This window comes from Malus sylvestris, chromosome 6, assembly GCF_916048215.2.
Source record: "Malus sylvestris chromosome 6, drMalSylv7.2, whole genome shotgun sequence".
NCBI lineage: Eukaryota > Viridiplantae > Streptophyta > Magnoliopsida > Rosales > Rosaceae > Malus > Malus sylvestris.
This window is the reverse complement of record NC_062265.1, coordinates 26875222-26895520: the sequence shown is the minus strand read 5'-3', so window position 1 is coordinate 26895520 and position 20299 is coordinate 26875222. Positions and strand designations below refer to the sequence as shown.

The following is a 20299-nucleotide window of genomic DNA, read 5'->3' as shown; positions in this document are numbered from 1 at the left end:
AATGCAAGCGTGATCACCCATTCATCTACTACATCATTTCTCCCATCCATTCTACAATCCAGCCTGACAGGAAACTTCTGCTTCAACATATAATAGCCGCATTCTTTATCAAACTCGTAGCCATTTTCTTTCGCAGAAAGGTGGAGTGTGTATGATTCAGCATCGATGTTCTTCCTGGTGACAAATTTAGTCTCGCTTGATATTGCTATCGCACTTACAGAGCTGTGCCCCTGCGACTGTTGCATCCTGGGAAGTTATGACAAACTCAAGTGATGGATCAACCTCTTATGGGTACTCATTATCTTCTGCATTTTGCAAAATAACTAGTATACTATTTACCACTAATTCTATATTCAAATACAATATTGTAAGGCCATCTCCAACTGGATTGGCCATAGGGCCATAGGTCAAATGATAACCTTTTTTGACACAAAACTTCTCCAATAGAGATATGGGTAAAAAATTCTTGGGACCCATTGGGCCAAAATTCTGCCATATGGCCAGCCAGCCCCCTCGGTTAGGCCAACTGGATTTTTTTTATATTTTTTTTGAGACAAAATGAAAAATTCTAATTTTTTCTTATAAATACTTAAGATATTTCGACATCATTTCTCATATCTTTTTCACATTTTCATACTATCTTACTTCATTTTATTTTCATTATTCACATTCTATTCACCTCAAACATTTTTTTATATATATACCCCACTCTTATCTCATCCAATAATCTTTCCTTTAATTTTTTCAATAATTTTCATATGGTCACATCTTTAAGTGACACTCAAAATATGTCCGGATACTTATTCATTTAGCGACAAGTGATACTCAAAATATATTAGAAAACTTTATTTTAATATAGTAGTTTAATTCAATTAACCAATAAAATTAAAGAACAAACTTATAATAATAAATTATTGAGATGACTAAAAAATAGCCCATTTGATTGGAGATAGTATATAAATAATTAAATATAATCTAGTACTATTCATTAAAAAATAATTTCTTGTAAGGTTATAATATGGGCGGGAGCTAAACATAGCTCATTCGGTTGAAGATTGCTTAAGATTCCAAAAGCATGCCATAGACTAAACATTAAAATGCAAAAAAAAAAAAAAAAAAAAAATCCAAAGAAATGAATTAAAAACTGGATGAGTTCCATGAGGAAGTGAACATCCTTAGCGTAGAGTTCAGCAGAGAGATTCTTCACAGCCTGGTGAAGATCCTCAGTCAAAGGTTTGGCCTCTTCCCATCCAATGGAGAACTTTGTCTTCCTTATCTCTCCTACGTGCGCTTTCGGAGTAGCCATTGAAGTATCGATTGCTTCTTTTAGTTAAGCTTCAGTACTTCACAGGGAATGAGAGAGAGTAGTAGTTAATGGTATTGATAAACTTCAATTAGTGCATGGATTAGCTTAATTAATTTTGTCTTTTCATCTTCCTTGAGAATTTGAGACGTGTTGTCTCCCCTTTTCATTTCCAAGGGGCAAAGTGGAAGAACTGCTTCCTCTTCTAACGTTTCGATGTCATGAAATTTTATGTGGGTTAATTACATTAACATGTCCTGAGATTTATTGAGTTTTCACAAAACTTCCTCATGTTTGAGATATTAACACCTTTTGAAATTTTTATTTCCTTTCATAAAACCTTTGAGTGAAAAATCTGCATATAAATTTACTATTTTACCTCTATAATTAAATTTGTTGAGTAAGAAAGTTTCTATAAATACACACAAAAAAATATCAAATTAAAACATTAAATATTAAAAAATAAATAAAATCAAAACCTCAGCCGATGAGATGAGATGACAAAGTCCTAGCTGTCTGTCTCTCCCTGCAAATTTTTATTTTTCACCACAATCTGAATCTCTTCAAACATTTAAAAAAAGATTAAAACTTTAAGGTGAGTAGTAAATACCCATAGAGAATTGAGTCGGAGTTTGAATTTGATATGGATTCTCGGTCACAATTTGGGTCTGGGTTAAGGAAGCATCAACAATGGCTGATTTTTTCTCAATATGCAGAGGCGGCAGCGACGACCATTGTAACAGGAACAACCCAGAACAGCGACTACCACCATCACATTTCTCCGGAGACGTTGGTCTGCAACAAGAATGAGGACGTGGCAAATCAGTCGTACCAGGACTTCGAGCTGTGGAAGCAACAAAAGCAGCTCCTCCAAACCCAGCAGCCGTGGCTTTACCAGTCTCGTACCAAGCTAAACTCCAAGGTGCTTTGCTGCAACTCTTGGGCTGATCTACTGACCTATGATATGGCAGGTCTCTTTTAGTTTTGCAGCCCCTTTTCTAGCCTTGGGGATCCATTCCCTCAACTTGGATATGAGCACGGTATCTTTTGGATGATCTGATCAATTATATATTGGGATTTTCCTTTTATATTTGTTGCTAGTGCCTTATTGAGAAATAAATGTTTGACCTATAATTGGTTAGTCTTCACCAAGGATCACAAACAACATACACATATATATCTTTGAGGAGTCGAGTAAAGAACGATGATTATACCTGAGGATGCCATGGTATAAGCAGCAAAGAACACCAAGAGAGTCTTCTACTCATTAAGGAACTTGATATCAAAACTGATGCGTAAAATAACTAAACACACAAATTAAACCCTCTTTTTATCAATTGTAGTAAATTATGTAAGTAGGGATCGTTCTAGGCCGGGGATTAGGAGGGATTGCTAAATCACTTGGAAACTGACTTGAAAACGTGAAAACAAAGTTTAAAACACTAACTAGACTCAAAGAATGCAAAACTATACTTTAAAACACTAAAACAAACCAAAAGACTCAAAACAGCCCCTAAACACTCAAAACTACCTTAAAAACACAATCTGGGCAATTTTGGGACTCTCACACAAACTTGGACAAATTTTGGTTTTCTAATGAACTAAAACACTTAAAAACATAATCTAAGACAAGTTCTAATTAATATGACTCAAAGAAATAAGATGGGGTTGATTTTCGACGAAAATAATTAAATCAAGACAAGAACAAAGTAAACAAATTCTTAGACAAATTTGGGTGAATCAAAACACTCTAACACACAACTAAAACAGAAATTAAACACTTTGAAACAATAAAGTAAAAGAGGGATTTTGGTTTTAATGAATTTGAAAACAAAACAAACTTTGTAAAACGAAACAGATTGTAAGTGAATTTGAATGAAACTTATGGATGGAAGATTAGCTAGGAGGTTCTTCTCCACATATGTCACACTTGCATACAAAACGATTTCCAGTTGCTTTTCGATAAGCTATGAATACTCAACGCCCCAAATTAACCGTGAATTGCACTAATTAACCCTCAGTTTTTTTTTTCACAAGTTATTAGGTTGGATGATTGCATACGACAACCCAAAACATTCCCTACAAGTTCCCTACATGAATTGCATAATAGAGATACAAGCAAGAATCATTAAGTTCTATGAAAAACATAAGCATTGACGAGGCACTCGTTACTATGAATTGCATGAAACTTATGCCAAAAATTTACTTAACGTGATTGTGACTAGCAACATTCACTACTTGTGAATATAAGTTCATAAGGATTAGGTGAAACTCCTTTATATTCTAGCGTTAAATTCATGCATGAAAATTAAGCGTGCACTCTTAACCAACATACACAAATCATTTTTTATATGATCGGATAAGTATGAACATAGTTTCGAATCATCCCCTAACTAAAAGGGGTTTAGTTCCTCATACTCACAAAGCAAAGATACATAAAATTAGACATTAAAATCAAAGGAAAGAAAACACCTAAAATGCTCCAACTTGGATAGCAAGTGCATCAATGGATCTCCCTTCCTCCTTGTTGCGGCATGAGGCTTGTGGACAGATTTTTTGGTGGACTTATGGTGTAGAATGGATGGGGAATTTTGTGGAAGGGTTTAGGGTGAGAGTGGAAGAGTGTTTGATGGTTGGGGAGTGGTGGAGAACTAGGCAAAGAGGGTGGAAGAAGATGGAGTGGCTGTTATGTTTTCTAGGCACTAGAATGATGTTTTTTGGGTGTTTTGCTACCTAGAGGTTGTATGGACGAATTTTCTATGATGAATGATGAATATGGGGGATTGTCCTTTGGCCAAGGGGTGTAAACATGTATTTATAGGCCCCAAAAACCTTAGAAAATCAGGTTAGGTTAAGGATGAAATGCATGGCAATTTGTGTGTGTGGTGTGCAATGGTCCAAGGGTGAAAATGAAGTAATGATGCAAAGTGTGAAGGGTAAAATGGAGTGGTGTTGTAGCTAGGGAGCATGAATGATTGTGTACATTGCATAGAGATGGAAAGGGAGGTGAAATGTGTCAACAAATGGGTCAAAGGTGCAACAACATGTGTTGCACATGGCATTGGATTCCAAATGTGAATGATGGAGCATCAATTGGTGCATGTAATGGATGTAAATGTTGTCTAAAATCTAATGAGTGAAGGAAACAAGAGGTATCAAGCAATTAAGTGTAATAATTAAATGAATTGAAGCATGAAATCAGAAATTATGTAGGGGACAAGAGTGATCAAGCATGGCATGGGAATCCAAAGGGAATTCTATGTTGTTTTGCATGGCAATGAAGGCAAGTTGGGGTGACAAATTTTTGGGCTGAGTTCTTCATCTTTTGGACCATAATTCTTCACATTCTTGGCCTCTTTAGTTCTCAAATTCGTCCATCCACTTTGGCCCAAATATGTGACATGCATTCCAAGCTCCATTTTGCTCCAAAATGCTCCAAAATGCATATTCTTGCCTACTTTGTCCATAAAATCTGAAAACACACGAAAATGACTTTAAACATTAAAATAACTAAGGAAACACGACATAAATGCACAAGAACAAGCCAACTAAGTCGCATAAATATGCGATCAAAAACCCTAGTGATAGTTCTAGCAATTGTTTTGACGTAATCTTCCTGTGAGCAGGGACACCTCCTATATAAACTTATAACTCAACTGCATTTCAACTATCATGGGATCGTTGAAGCTTAAAAAAACTTTCGCATTCGTTAGTTGTTAAACCACAACTAATGCACACACTTAGTGTCCTACAAACAAGGGATTTTATTCTTCAAATAGTTTTTGTCATTAATTAATTAATTCCACATTTAATTGTCCTTATTATGCTCAGTGACAATTTCATAGAGTCCTAACATTCTCCCACTTGAATTATCAAGGATCTTATCCTTAATCAACGTATTGAATCAAATTAATCATTTAGTGATCACTTTAGCCAACACAACCATTAATCCCTTTGCATATCTACCATAAATTATTTAAAAAAAAAATGAACCTTAGAAAATCTTGTACATCAACTCGTACAAGCCATCCTAAGATTGTATCTCCCAAAATAACTTATGCATGATACAAATACCAAAACAAATTTAAAGCTCTGTTTCCAAGCTCCCACTGATTAGAGTGGTCCACCATTGTCAAGCTTTTGTTTAGCTTCAATGGAATGCTTATAATACCAAGCTCATTTGGTCTGAATCTTTCATCAGTCCACAACATTTCAATATAGTGCATACCTCTGTTTCCAAGCTCCCACTGATTAGAGTGGTCCACCATTGTCAAGCTTTTGTTTAGCTTCAATGGAATGCTTATAATACCAAGCTCATTTGGTCTGAATCTTTCATCAGTCCACAACATTTCAATATAGTGCATACATATAATTTGTACATATACACAATAACTGAAATAAAACCTCAACCATTAATATGGTCATGACTCCTAATTGGTTTAAACCACGTTTCGATATCCTTATGATGATATGTGTAAGTTCAAAACCTAACATTCTCCCACTTTGAACTTTCACTTATTATGTTCCTTATCTATTGCATTAAACCAATCCCTTAAGTGATCACATGAGTCAATCCAACCATATAATTTCTCATACCTGCCATGAATAATCTCAAAGAGTTGAACCATAGAAAATTGGTACATACAATGAATTTGTACCAACACTCTGAGATCATATCTCCCAAAACTATTCATGCATGATACAGAGCCGAAACATATTAAAATGTTTATCCTTTACGCTCCCACTGATCAAACCAAACATCATTGTCAAACCTTTATTTGGCTCCAATGAAAAGCTTAAATAGTCCAGCTCGTTAATCCTTGGTTTGCTTTTAATTTCATTATTTCAACGCATTGCATATATATATATATATATATATATATATATATTTGTATACACATACAATACTTGAAACAATCAATTCTCATCAATTGCCATGATGACAAATATACGAATACATTAGTCTATGCTTGTTCAAAACACAAGGAAAATTTAGATGAAAGGAACAACCTTTACTCCCACATAGCAGCGAAATCAAATAAGTCAATGAGTCTCATATTCATGACATGTTCCTTGAACACCCCACAGCCAAGGGCTTAATGAGAAGATCTGCAATCACTGATGCAGTGTCTATGTGCTCAATAGACACTACTCTTGCCTTCACCTTTTTCTTTATGGACAAATATTTCACGTCCATCATTCATACATCTTTATGTTACGCCTTTGGGCAAGAAACGTAAATAACCATCATTTGGAAAATAGATTATATAACCTTAATGTATAATAGTCATGTAAAAGATTAAGAAAACAACCAAGATTTCAAGTCTTTTGAACAAGAAAACAGTCAACTTAATTCTCTAAAAAATGTTATGCTTGAACAAATCTCAAACCATTCATACATTCCTCTCTTTGGAAAAGAATATTGACATGTTATGAATTTTAAAAACACAATTTACATAATCCATTACCTAAAGTCCTTTCACTTTTGTACCAAATCTAAGACTTTATTGTTATGCTTCCAACCATCTGAAGAATCCAAGAAACATTAGGCAAAGGAACAGTCCACTTAACATTTTACAAAGTACAATATACTGAATAACAATTTGAACCACACAAAATTCTTTTCTTTTGAAAAGAATAAATACATGGTATAAATTGCTGATCATAAACATACATATATAATGTTTATATATGGTTTCTTTGAACAAAATTTCCTTATAATTTCACTTTATTGAAAAATTATATCAACATTTGTTCAAGAATAACTCATTATGGTTGTTGCTCCTGCAAAATGTTAGTTTCAATAACTTATGAGATGAGTAATTTTTATCATCTTGTCATTCAACTGGCGCCTGAGAAACTTTATGTTAAAATTGAAGACTAGAAACCCAAGGTCAATTTATAAGGTGATTTGAATGACTTCAAATCAATACTCTTTACGAATCTTAGGCAGGCTAATTGCATCATAAATCAAGATACAACATGAATCAAGTCTTTGCTCATATACTTAATGGTGAAGTCAGGAATTGTCGGGAGGAGGGGCGAAATTTAAAAAGGTAAGATTCTAGAAAAATGTAGACAGCCAAATCTTTTTTGATAGTAAACAATAGCAAAAACATCTCTCTTAATGTAAACAACTTTGCTACCACTAAACCGTTGATCTCTCATTTTGTTACGCAGTGATGTTTTCACAATATTCATAGCAAAAAACGCTCTCGCTGCTTAAGCGGTTGCAACTGGTAACTCGGTGTTTACCTCATTAAAGCAACCATCCAATTCTTTTAGTTGCATACCAAGGACTTGAAAATAGAGATCCACACGATAGTAATGTAAGTTTGTGAGTCTTGGAGCTTTGGGCTTTGATTTTCCGAGTGTGAAATGCAAATCCTCTATGTTAGGAACATTAATATCATTTTCCTCACAAAATTTTTAGACATTATGAAATAAGTCCTCAAAGTCACATCAAAAATTCGTTAAAAGTAGTGATGACTAGAAAAAAATATACAAATTTGAGTATGAATGTGAGGCTTAATTCACTTATCCACCTTCTTATTGTAGAAATTATCATTTGTGATAAAAGAAAAATCAACATTAAGGTAATTTTGAGTATTGAAAGTCTTAATATCATGTCCAAAACAATTAATTAGGGACCAATCAAAACATCCAACCAAAAGAACGAGGGACCAAGGCAAACCATTAACAAAAAACAAAGGGACCAAATCAAACAGAAGAAAAGATAGAAGGAAAAAAAATTGGAGAAAAGCAACAAAAGAAAGAAGAACAAGTAAAACACAACGTTTCATTTAAAAGGAATGGAGAATACGATGTCGTTCGATCCAATATTTTTCTTTTAAAACATACTTTTTCTTTTCTTTTCTTCTTCCTCGCACATGAGCCGCCTCTTCTGCAACGGGCAACCTACCAACAACAGAATGGGTGAGGGAAGGGGCTGAACCAAAGCTCCAGTTATGTTTTTCGGCGAAGGGAGTGGCTGCCGCCACTCCTTGCCCTCACGTAGCTTCGCCATTGCATATACTACATATACCATTTGTAATAGCGTTCAAGGTTGAGCATGCTTTGATATCATGGTGAATTAAAGAATAACTTTTTTTTGGAGAAAATTAAGGTTCATTACAACTTATATGCATATTGACACACCCCGACCTAAATCAGGACGTGCTGGCCGTCACGTGAGCGTGACGTAACCATGTGCACAGTGCGGAAGCAATAAAGGTATAAGGAAAAACGAATAAACAAAAACCAAATCAACTAGAGTACTAGATGAGATAAGGTGTAAGTGCGAGATTAAGTGTAAAATACACAACCAGAGCTTAAATATCCTAAGTGCAGTCAAGCAGGATAAATACTAATCATACAACACCCAAGGGTGATCCTACATTTACGATGTTCTGTCAGAACCACCGTCAAAATCCTCGTGATCCACCAAATAACTTCTACCTAAAACCTGGAAGGGCACGAAACAGAAAGTGTGAGTGGGCAAAAACAAACTGAAGCAATCTCATAACTTTAATTTATGAACTTACCTGACAGTTACTTGGGCATCCGCAACGCCAATCATAAATATATGCAACTACTAATGCATAAATAAAACAAGCAGATACTTTGCATGGCATTTCAAAACGTATAATTATTCAAATTCATTTTCTGAGAAAAATCTCAAGTATATAGATATATACGAAACACTAAAAGCCCACTCACTGATATGTCAAAGGGTCGTAGCCCCCGAGCCTCTATTGATGGCTCTTGTCCTCAGGATAGGTCTCACCTATATGCGAAATAACTGAATAAACGTTATTTAAAGCACATACACAAAACTAGGAAATAACTTCTCATACATTGCTCAAATGGGGTATTTGAATATACCACCATAACCTACTCAACCTCAGGAACATCCCCATATTTTTAGAAAAAAATTTCATGACCCCACGCGCTCTCACGCGCCGGCCAAGGCACTGCTATACACGCCCCCACGCGCAAGCACGTGCTTGACACACCTAACGGAAACCTTAACGCCGTTAGGGAATATTTCGTTAAAAAGTAGCATATGCCGTTAAAGTTACCTGACGGCGTCAGAATATTCCGTCAATATTCTCCTTCTTCTTCCTTGGTTCGCCGGAGTATGGTGCCGGTGCTGCTGCGATCACCGGTTTCTAGAAAATCTTTAAAGTTTCATATCTCACTCATTTAAATTTGAACCAAAATAAAGCTTAGGGCTAGAGGAACAAAACCTTACCACTTTCAAGCCTTGAAATCCACGGGATCTCGCCAGAGAAACCTCGATATTCCGGCCACCTTTGCAACTCGTCTAACCCGAGTATGACCTTAAAACTTGCTGAAAAGTCCACATTTACGATTGCTTGAACAGTAACCCAAATCGGGAATTCTGGTTTTTGGGTTTTACGAGTTCTCATGTCAAACTAAGGGTATGGATGAGCTCCTGAGTTCATAAGGAACACAAAAGCAACCTCCTCGACGTCGATCCGAGTAAGATGAAGCTAGTTTGAAGAGTGACCGTACAACTTGTACGAAAAATGGATAAAATTCGAGAGAATGAGAGAGAGAAGGGTCAACGGGTTATTTGGGTGTGTGTGAGTGGTCCTAGTTTGGGTTACCAACCAAAACAAACAAAAGCTTAAGTTCTAGTTGGGTCCAAAAATTTAGAAACTTAACATATTGGACCACCTCTAAAAGCATGTCGCACACAACACACCTCAACGTCCAAGGGAAAAATAGACATTTTACACTGACGATAAAAATAATTCAGGACGGGCTATGACACATATTGGTTGCAACATGTATATCAATTAGACATCAATAGCCACATAATGAATTCATAGTAACATTTTTACCTTGCAAAAAACAAAAAAAAACACTCAAAATATGATTCAACCATATTCATTCCTTTATCAAACTCCAACGAGTTTGCCTAAATACTTCCAAAAAATCCTAAATTCTGCCATGTGTGGATAAACTAGTTATTCAATGAATGACCATGACATGCAATTTTATGTAACACCTTTGGGTAAGAGACATAAAATATCAATTGTGCAATCTTACTCATGCATCCTAATTTGCACAGCTATTTCACCAAAATTTCAAGTTACAACTCAAATTAGGTCTTTGTCTAGTATCCATGCATAAAACTTTAACATGGTAAGTAGGAGAACCTTCCAGTAGTTCTGAGGTATGTGTAGTTTTTATTTGGCCACATAATTTACTTTGCATTAGAATATGGCACTACAACATGACAACATACTAATACATTCAAAAGAATAAAGAATCACTTTGCAATATGGTATGGACATCGAACTCAAACCAACTTCTATAATGGGAAACAAACACTCCAAACTAAACACAGTGCAAAGCAAAGATACAGAAACAGAGAAATAGAGAAACCTGCAATTGACAACAATGGCGGCAATCCAGGGGTATGCATACCACCCCAGCCTTCAATGACCAGATTGAAGTTCGTGAAGTGAGGGCTTCCCTTGAGCCCGATGGATCGAATGTCCGGGAACCACCTAATCACCATCCTAGGGATGACAGCGTAGCAATTCCCGCTGAAAATCACATCTTACACCGTTCGATCTCTTACCACGACTTGCACACCGTTGAGATCGAGTTCCGGTTCTGGTCCGTCTATATAAACGAGAACACGTGCTCCAATACCTCATTGGGAAATTAGTTCCGTCATGTTTATCATTTTCCACAACTTAAACTGGTCGAACAACACTAAACTGATGCCGCTCTTCCGACTTCTCTTATGCGACAATTCAATGATATCAGAGGAAACCCAGCAATCACTATGCTCTAATTCATTAATTGAACCACTCACATGTTGTCTTCTTTATAAGAACTTATATGCATGTTATGATTGATGAATTACAATTTCATGTGATTATCATACTCGGATAATATATTATCATAAACCCATTTTGATGTAGTTTCTGCAATCAATTGTCCCAAGAAATAATCACACGGTCTTTTTGAGATCCTTCCTTTGTTCTGAGGACCCCATCAATCAAGCAGCAAAGACAACACCAAGAGAGTCTTCTACTCACTAAGGAACTTAATATCAAAACCCTAGCGATAGTTCTAGATCTTGTTTTGACTTAATCTTCCTGTGAGCAGGGACATCTCCTATATAGACTTATAACCCAACTGCATATCAACTATCGTGGGATAGTTGAAGCCCAAAAAAACCTCCACATTCATTAGTTGTTAAACATAACTAATGCACTTAGTGTCCTACAAACAAGAGATTTTTTTGTCATTAATTAATTTATTCCATGTTTAATTGTCCTTATAATGCTTAGTGACAATTCAATAAAGTCCTAACAATAAAGGGAATGGGGTTTGCCGGAAGCCATGGCAAGGTGGGGGGACGGGTGCTTTATCGAGAAGGAAATGGTTGGCTGCTAGGGATTTTTTTTTAATTTTTTTAATTATTGTTTTGATTTTTCTATTTCTTTATAAAGTTTATGTATTTTTCTTATGTAATTAATTTTAAGGTTAAATCTGTCTTAACGGAAATTTTTTAGAATGAAATTTGAATAAAAGAGGTTTTGTGTAAGTGAATTAAAACCTCAATGGGTGTTAGTATAATGTGTTAAACGTGAAGAGTTTGTGTGAAAACTCAATAAATCTTAGAGTGTTAGTGTAATTAACCCAATTTTATGATGATGACTACTACGATACAATCCATTCATGGAGGTTACATATAAGTGATTAAGAGCAATTTCACCCCTAAAGACTTTACGCCAACACCCAATGCATTTATCCACTCAAGTGAACAGTAATAGATCTCAGTGAACAGTAATCAGCCAAAGCATCTCCACCCCTAAAAAAATGCGTTGGCACCTAGCCTAAAAATGTGCCGGCACAAACGATCTCCACCCCTACAAAATGTGCTGGCACCAGCCCTATTTAAAATATTTTATATATTTTTAAAAAGAATAAAAAAAAATAGTTTTATTTTTGGATAAATTTTTTAACCAATTTCAGATAAAATTTCAAATAAACATAAAAAAACACACTAAATAAAATTACACACTCATCAAATAAACTTAAAAAAAACACACTAAAATAAAATTATATAAACTCATCAAATAAACTATAAAAAAACACACTAAAATAAAATTACATAAACTCATCAAATACACTTTATTCTTCAACCACAATCTTATTTTAATTATCTTCACCTTCTTGCAATCCCCACTAGTGCTCAGTCAAGTCATTTTGGCGGGTTACGTGTCAGTATAGCTCTTGCACATCTGTATACCGTTGAACGATCAATTCATTGTAACTTACATCCTGTTCCAACGGCTCGTGTTGCACGGGATCTTCGGTCCGGTCATGAGCACAGTAGATACGTGTTCTTGAGTTGTTCATCGGATTCGGTTCATATTCATCGACGACATCATAATCATACTCATCTTCCACAATCATGTTGTGGAGAATAATACACGTCATCATGATGGATCGAAGAGCCTCAACATCAAACATTCTAGCAGTATACCTGATAATCGCCCAACGAGCTTGCAGGATACCAAAACAGTGCTCCACATCCTTCCTACACCCATCTTGACATTTTGCAAAGTGTTTTTCTTTTTCAGTCTATGGATGTGGCACTGTTTTAACAAACGTAGACCACCTTGGATAAATGTCGTCTGCAAGGTAGTATGGTCCATCGTATTTAGTGCCATTAACCAAATATATGCATCTCGGCGATTTTCCTTGTAGCATATCGTCGAACACTGGAGATTGAGCTAGGACATTTAGGTCATTCTAAGCTCTTGGAACACCAAAAAAAGCATGTCAAATCCATGTATCAAATGAAGCCACCGTTTCCAAAATGATATTTTTGCCTCATTTTCTGTCACCATAAGCTCATTGTCATGCACTTGGATAGTTTTTCCAAGTCCAGTGCATGCAGTCAATGCTTCCAATCATGTCAGGGAAGCCTCGCATCTCACCCTTCCTCAGAAGCCTTCGCATGTCCCTTAGCGTGGGTGTCCGGAAGTACTCATTGGTGTACAGGGCTTCAATTGCATAGCAAAATTGCATTAGGGACTCCAGAACAATTGTTTTTCCCATCCTCGCGATCTCATCCACTTGATTTGCAGATACTCCATATGCAAGCATTCACAAGGCAACCGTAATGTTTTGCTTTGGAAGAAAACCTAGAACACGAAAAGCATCCTCTTTTTGCACAAAATATGGATCATGGTTGCAAATAGCACTCATGATTTTGTTAAACAAACTTCGTTGCATTCTAAAACAATGTCTAAAAACATGATCACGGAATACGTTGTTGGGAATAAAATAATCTTCCAAGAGATATTTACCTCGTCTTTCCCTTTTTCCATCGAAGTTTGCAGCACGTCTGGGTTTGGCTATCTAACCTACAACTTCCATGACACGGCGGGAATGTGAGGCCCTATGCCTTCTATGGTCATCATCCGAGTCCTCCTCCATTGCGAAAGCCTCATCTCCACCTCCACCTTCCTCGAGATTGATCAATTCTTCTTGTTGTGCCAACAATCTTTTCTATTGCTCCACAAATTGTTTATGCACTCTCCTTGAAGAAGACATTGTAAAAAAACTCAAGATTTGAAAATGATGAAGATGGATGTAGGGCTATATGGTTTATATGGACAAGGATGAGCTTTTTGGTTTTTTTTTTTCACACAAAAAGTATATGAAAGCTTTGGTAGAAAGTGTAGAAAATATTGAAATGTGGTGTAAGGTGGAAGATGAGGTTATGTATTTATAGAAAGAAAAAAAATTCTTTTAAAATTTTTCTGTATTTTAAAAAAAAATTTAAGTATTTTTTAATAATTTTTCTGTATTTTTTCATAATTTTTAATAAATTTTAATATAGTATCTGGATAATTGGATTTGAAAAATATTCAAATCCAAGAGCCAAGACGTTGCCACGTGGCCAACGATCATAATTCTAACCGTTGGGCCTTTTTTTTATTATTTTTATTTTTATTTTTGGTGAAAAAACGTGGACCGTTGATCTGTGATCGGATGGTCCATTTTAAAAGTCAAATTAAATTTTTTTTTTACTGTTGGAAATCTAACGGTCTACAAAAACTAGCCGTTGGAAATCCAACGGCATTGAGAGAGCCACATCGCTTCCTTCCGGGTGAAGCACAAGTGGGTTGACAACGGGCCCTGCCGCTTGCACCCTTGTCCTCTACTTGCGCCCACTCGCGAGTGAGCTGCACGCGCCAGGCAAATAGCCTGGCTCCTTGGTCAATCAATTTTGGGCTGGCCCAGAGACCAGCTTGGGCTGGGTGCCAGGCAAGTTGCTGGGTTGGAGTGAATTGACAAGGTCCCAGCCTGATTTTTTAACTGGGTGCTGGGCTATTCCACCTCCGGTGGAACTGCTCTAAAGGTGGTGAACAAAAATAGTTGTCCCAAAACAAAAAATGTTTCATTCAAAATTTCAACTAACCCTATTCGAGCTTTGGCATAGGACAAGACGGTGCCTACTCTAATTTATTTCTTGTACAAAAAAATATACTTGAATGAATTTAAACTCGATTGCAAAGGGGCATGCACGCTACCCCGTCCAACTAACCTAACTGATATTTGCATCTGTACCTTCCTAATACCATGAATCAATAAAAGAAACTGAAATCGTCACGAGGATTCGGACGCATTTTGGTAGATTTCGTAGAGATTCTAAAATCCAAGAGACAGAAATATGGGTGCAATGCATTGTCACACTAAAGAAGCTATCAACTTAACAAAATAATAATTATGAATAATTTGAATAGATCGGGTGCCAACAAATGAAGCTATCAAATATCAACTGTCCAAAATCACTAGAAAATCACATTAACTAATACAGATTAAAGTTCACAGCATTTATATATTGACGGATTATCGGAATATCACAATAATTATTTACATTGAAACCACACATTATATTAGTAAGACAGTACTTAAGGACACAAACTAAACCTTAAACAATAAACGGAGGGCGCCGCGTGATTTTGAACATAAAAAAACCCAAGGTTAGGTCTCGGGTCTTGCACTCGCCACCGCACGAGCCATAATGTGTCCCCATGCTCCAGCCACGCGCCTCCGTGCTCCAGCCACATGCAGCCGTGATCTCCCGCGGTGGTGCCACGCACCGTCACTCGCTGTCACGCGCCAGGAAACACGCGCAGCCGCGTGGTCACTGGGGACAGCGAACATGCCGCAGCGTTCGCAGAGGAATTCCTCATCCTCGACGAAGATTCGCAAATTCTTGGACTTCATATAGAACTCAACTGCTTCCTCGTCGAAATCCAGCACGAATGCCAACTTGATCAGCTCCGAAAGTGCAGGTATATGATCAGTGTTCTCCCACAGGACACCGGTAGATATTACTTCAGAGAAATATGTGGCAAACTCAATGACACTTTTCTGCCCTCCAGATCTGTCCATTTTCTGTGTGAAAAATGTGGACTTTTCTTTGTCCCATCGTATCTTTCGGCTTGCCCTCACGTTCAAAACCTCCCCGGAAGACAATGGTAAGTTATAGCTTACATTGATTGGTTCGGTTGTCTCCACAATAGTAAGATTGAGAAGGCCTTGCACAGCTTCATGCCTCCTTTCTGCTTCCATTTTGAAGGCGGGATCAGCTAGAAAACCAAGAATGAGCTTCAACAGCGGTTTCCCAATCAAACCATCCCTTGGAATTACCCTTTGCCCAAAGACAATTTCTAGGGGCAGTTCTTCCTTCGGTACACATTCTGAAATAGTGCAAACACCAATATTCTTGTAAATTTCAAGCAATGTAGCCCGAGGTAATGCAGGCAAGCTCGGCTGAGGGTACCAAACAAATAAGGGGTGATGAGAAAACTGCTCAAAAAGATCCTTCAGTAGCAAGTCATCAGCAAGAAACACGTCCGACTTGTTTAGCAACAAGATTTCATCTAAGCCGGAATTAACAGGCAGTTTCACCAAGGCCTCAGAAAGAACTTTCTCTGTTTTCGAATTCCAGCTCTTCGCAATATAACCCCAGAACTTGCAACACTGCGCATGCGACAATCTTATTTTGGAGCTTTCCCAAACCTTCCAGAGTTTGCAGTAGTCCTCAATAGAAGGATGAGATTTTACCCCAAAAGCATACGAAAAGAACACTAGCAGGTTATGCTCAAAGTAGGTCTCCAGGACAGTAAGCTGCAAACCAAATAGCCCGTCTTTGTCATTAATTACGCATTGATGAGGACTAGCCCACTCTCCATTCTGATTTCCATTCGGAATCCAGATCCTTTTGTCAGCCTCACAATCCGGCTTCCACTTAAACTCATTCAAGTACTTGTATACTCGAACGAAAGTGGAAAGTTCATTATGAAAATCAAGGTGGCTGGCAATCAATGGACATCCTTGCTCCACTTCAACGATCACCCCTATCGCAGAGAGCTCTTTTCTGTAGGTTGTAATTTTAGAACCATAAAATTCTTCGTCAATGAAAGGCCCGTCAGTCTTTTTCAGAAACCCATCAAATTTGTAGTCGAACAACAAGCACTTGCTGGGAGGCCTATAACCAGCATAAGTCTTCAACCATGGTTGAGAAACTTTCTTTCTGAATGCATCCGGAAAGGAATAATCTTTCGCCTGCAATAAAATCTGCATGCAATCCAGCAATGCTAGCGCATTGTCTGGGGAAATGCTGCTTGGATTCTGGGGAAGACAAACATTAGAAGCCACAAACTTGACACCATCCTTGAATTCCACAACGACCTCCATGCTCTTGAGCTCCTTCTTATATTCATGAATATTCTTGCCATAACAATTTTCAGAATCGTCGATAAAAGGGAGACGAGATATTGGAGAGATATATTCCCATTCAGGACTATAGAGAATGCACTCTCTTGGAGATCTATAAGCACCACGACGAGTGCGCAACCACTTTTCCTCCCGAATGCAGCTTTTCAAATCTTCAGGAAATTTAAAAGGAGTTCCCTTCAGCTTTCTACAACACAACAGAAATGATGCAACATTTTCCTTGGTGATGGAAGTCAAAGATGCGTACTGCTTGAAATAACGAGCAAATACTTTTGCAGCCTCCTCATAATCAACAACCACCCCTATTTTCTTCAACTCATTTCTGAAGGAAAATATTTTGTCTCCATAGAAATTGTGATCAATCAATGGAAGACCACTAAACACCTGAAGAAGGCAACCCCATTCCTCGTGAAGCAAGAGACATTCATGTGGAAACTTGTAAACATTGTTTGTTTTCAGGCACCTTGTTCCACTCAATACTTCGACAATCTTATCAGATGAATTTGAGATCTTCATAATTGCCAGCAATAGTAGAATAGCATCCGATGTTAGAGAAGCTAAGCATGACGGTGGCTTTAGGTGGTCGATCATGAGCTGGTAATTTGTGTGGAAGGAAACAACCACACCAAGCAACTCGAGTTCTTCTATGAAATGAAGAATTTCTTCACCATAAAGCTCCTGATCAATGAAGGGAATGTCACTAATTTTGGATGCAATTCGCCACCCTTGGTTGAACAAGACCGATCCAACCGGAGACCTGTAGCCACGGGACGTTTTAAGCCATAGCCCCTTTTAATACTGGATATGAATTCTTCTGGTGAAAGATAGCTGTCCCTCAAAAACTTGATAAAATTCAGGATTGAAAGTACACTGTCTTTAGTTAAAATGGTTGAAGATGCAAGAGACATAAGACGATTCCCAATAAACTTTCATGCTTCTGCGTATTCAAACGTAACTCCAAGTACTTTTAACTCCTCCTTGTAATCATTAATTTTCTCGCCATAATAACTCATGTCAACCAATGTGATATCAACAAAATTAGATCCACTCTGCAGAATGTTTCCACATGATGATGTGAGTATGAATGACTGCGAAGGTGGCCTGCTGGCACCCGAAGATCCATTCAAATAAACTTTCAGCCAGTTACTGTTCGCTATGCTTTTCAAAAACTTCTCTGGAATGTGAACCCTCTCGTATTTCAGGTGACGAATCCAGTCGAAAAGCAAGAATGCATTTTGCTTCGTAAGAGTTGAAGACACAGTTGGGATACATGCATTGGGAGCAGAAATAGAAGGGACATCCGAAGCTGCAGCGTGATCTTTGAGGAACTCAAGGAGCTGCTTCTTTTTTGTAACTTTACCTGCATAGAGGCCTGGTTTTATGTAATTACTTATTCTAAAGTAGGGGGGAGGGCAGGCACTATTCACGTTTGTTTTGATTTTGCTTTATTTACGACAATGCCAGCCGAATGTGGCTGGGTTGGGGGGTAATTCTAAAAAATTCAGAGGGTGATTTTGTCTTTTGAGGTCAATTCCTCCCCCCTCGATTTTGCTTTATTTACAACAAAACCGTGGGATTTTGGGCTGGGTTGTAACGTAGTTATTAAAAGTTAGGAGGGTAATTTTGTCCTGTGCATTTGAGACGGATTGGGGTGGGTTTGGGTTTGCTGTCATTCAGTAAGAGCAATTCCACCGGGGACCAAATGTCCCAGCCTCCAGTCCAAAAACCAAGCCAGGCCTCTGTCAATCAAGTCCACCCCAACAAACTGACTGGTACCCAGCCCGAGCTGGGCAAGAGCCCAGCCCAAAAGAGACTGAGACAGAAGCCGGGGAAGAAGCCTGGCGCGTGCACTTCACGCAGCCGTTTGGCGAGTGCCCGACAAGCTTTCAGACGCCGGGGCCCGCGTGCAGGCGCTGTCAGTCCCCCCCCCCGAGTTGCGACGTGGCTACCTCTCTGCCGTTGGATTTCCAACGGCTAGTTTTCTAGACCGTTGGGTTTCCAACGGTAAAAAAATTTTAAATTTTACTTTTAAACTAGACCGTCGGATCAAAGATCAACGGTCCACGTTTTTTTCACAAAAAGTAAATTAAAAAAAAAAAAAGGGCCCAACGGTCAGAAATATGACCGTTGGCCACGTGGCAACTCCCTAGCTCTTGGATTTGAATATTTTTCAAATCCAACGGTCCAGATTAATTAACTATATTAAAATTCATTAAAAATTATTAAAAAATACAGAAAAATTATTAAAAAATACAGAAAATTTTAAAAAAATTACAGAAAATTTTGAAAAATGTTAATTTTTTTTCCTATAAATACCTAACCCTCATCTTCTACCTTTACACCACATTCCAATATTTTCTACACTTTCTATACTATCTACATTTCAATATTTTCTACACTTTAAGAGAAAAAAATGTCTTCGTGGAAGCTCATTGAAGATGTTACGTTGTGTGAATGTTGGGTTCACACTACTCATGATCCGATTACGGGTAATGAGATGGATAAGCGAGAGATGTGGAGTAAAATTACGAAAGCGTTTTGTGATGTACATGGAGAAAACGCCAGAACTAGTCAAGGTCTTCAAGATCGTTGGAAAAAACTCAACGCATCATTTACTTATTGGAAAAACGCCATCTCTCATGCTTCCGGTAACCTCCGTAGTGGGACAAGTTTAGCGGATCAGGTGACAATATTTTTATTTATTTATATGCATTCCACTCACATTAATATTTTGATTTATTTAATTTCGTATGTAATTTTTATCTTATTTCTTATGTAATTTTTATTTAATTTCTTATGTAATTTTTATTTAATTTCTTATGTCATTTTTATTTAATTTCTTATGTCATTTTTATGTAATTTATATGCATTCCACCCGTATTAATATTTTGAATTTATTTATTTGTGTTACACCCGCATTTTTTAACACTATGTTATCCCACTTTTTTATAGACACTACAAGCTCAAGCATTCTACAATTCAAAGAACGGGAACAAATCATTCAATAGATTGGAATGTTGGCAAATTGTCAAAGATTGCCCTAAATACAAAATTGTGGCAACTGGTCCAGAAGTTGTCATGCACGGTATGGGTCTACATAGTTCTCCAGAACCAGACATGGCGGAACAAGAAGCCGACACATTTCAAGACACGGAAGGGACGGCTGAACAAGTGCCCGAGACC

The 20299-nt window shown here is 37.4% G+C and overlaps 2 protein-coding genes across 3 annotated transcripts in view; both read right to left on the bottom strand.

Moving 5' to 3' along the window:
• The window catches only part of LOC126627051 (uncharacterized), a 93199-nt gene that overhangs the window by 43402 nt on the left and 29498 nt on the right, over window positions 1-20299 (bottom strand). The gene's annotated exons all lie outside the window — the stretch shown is intronic.
• LOC126625567 (uncharacterized) lies at window positions 15356-18789 on the bottom strand. Its single transcript, XM_050294626.1, has 3 exons — window positions 18678-18789; window positions 18068-18476; window positions 15356-17873 (listed from the first exon to the last, which is right to left on the bottom strand). Exons 1-3 carry the CDS (start codon window positions 18787-18789, stop codon window positions 15356-15358), a joined length of 3039 nt encoding a protein of 1012 aa, XP_050150583.1.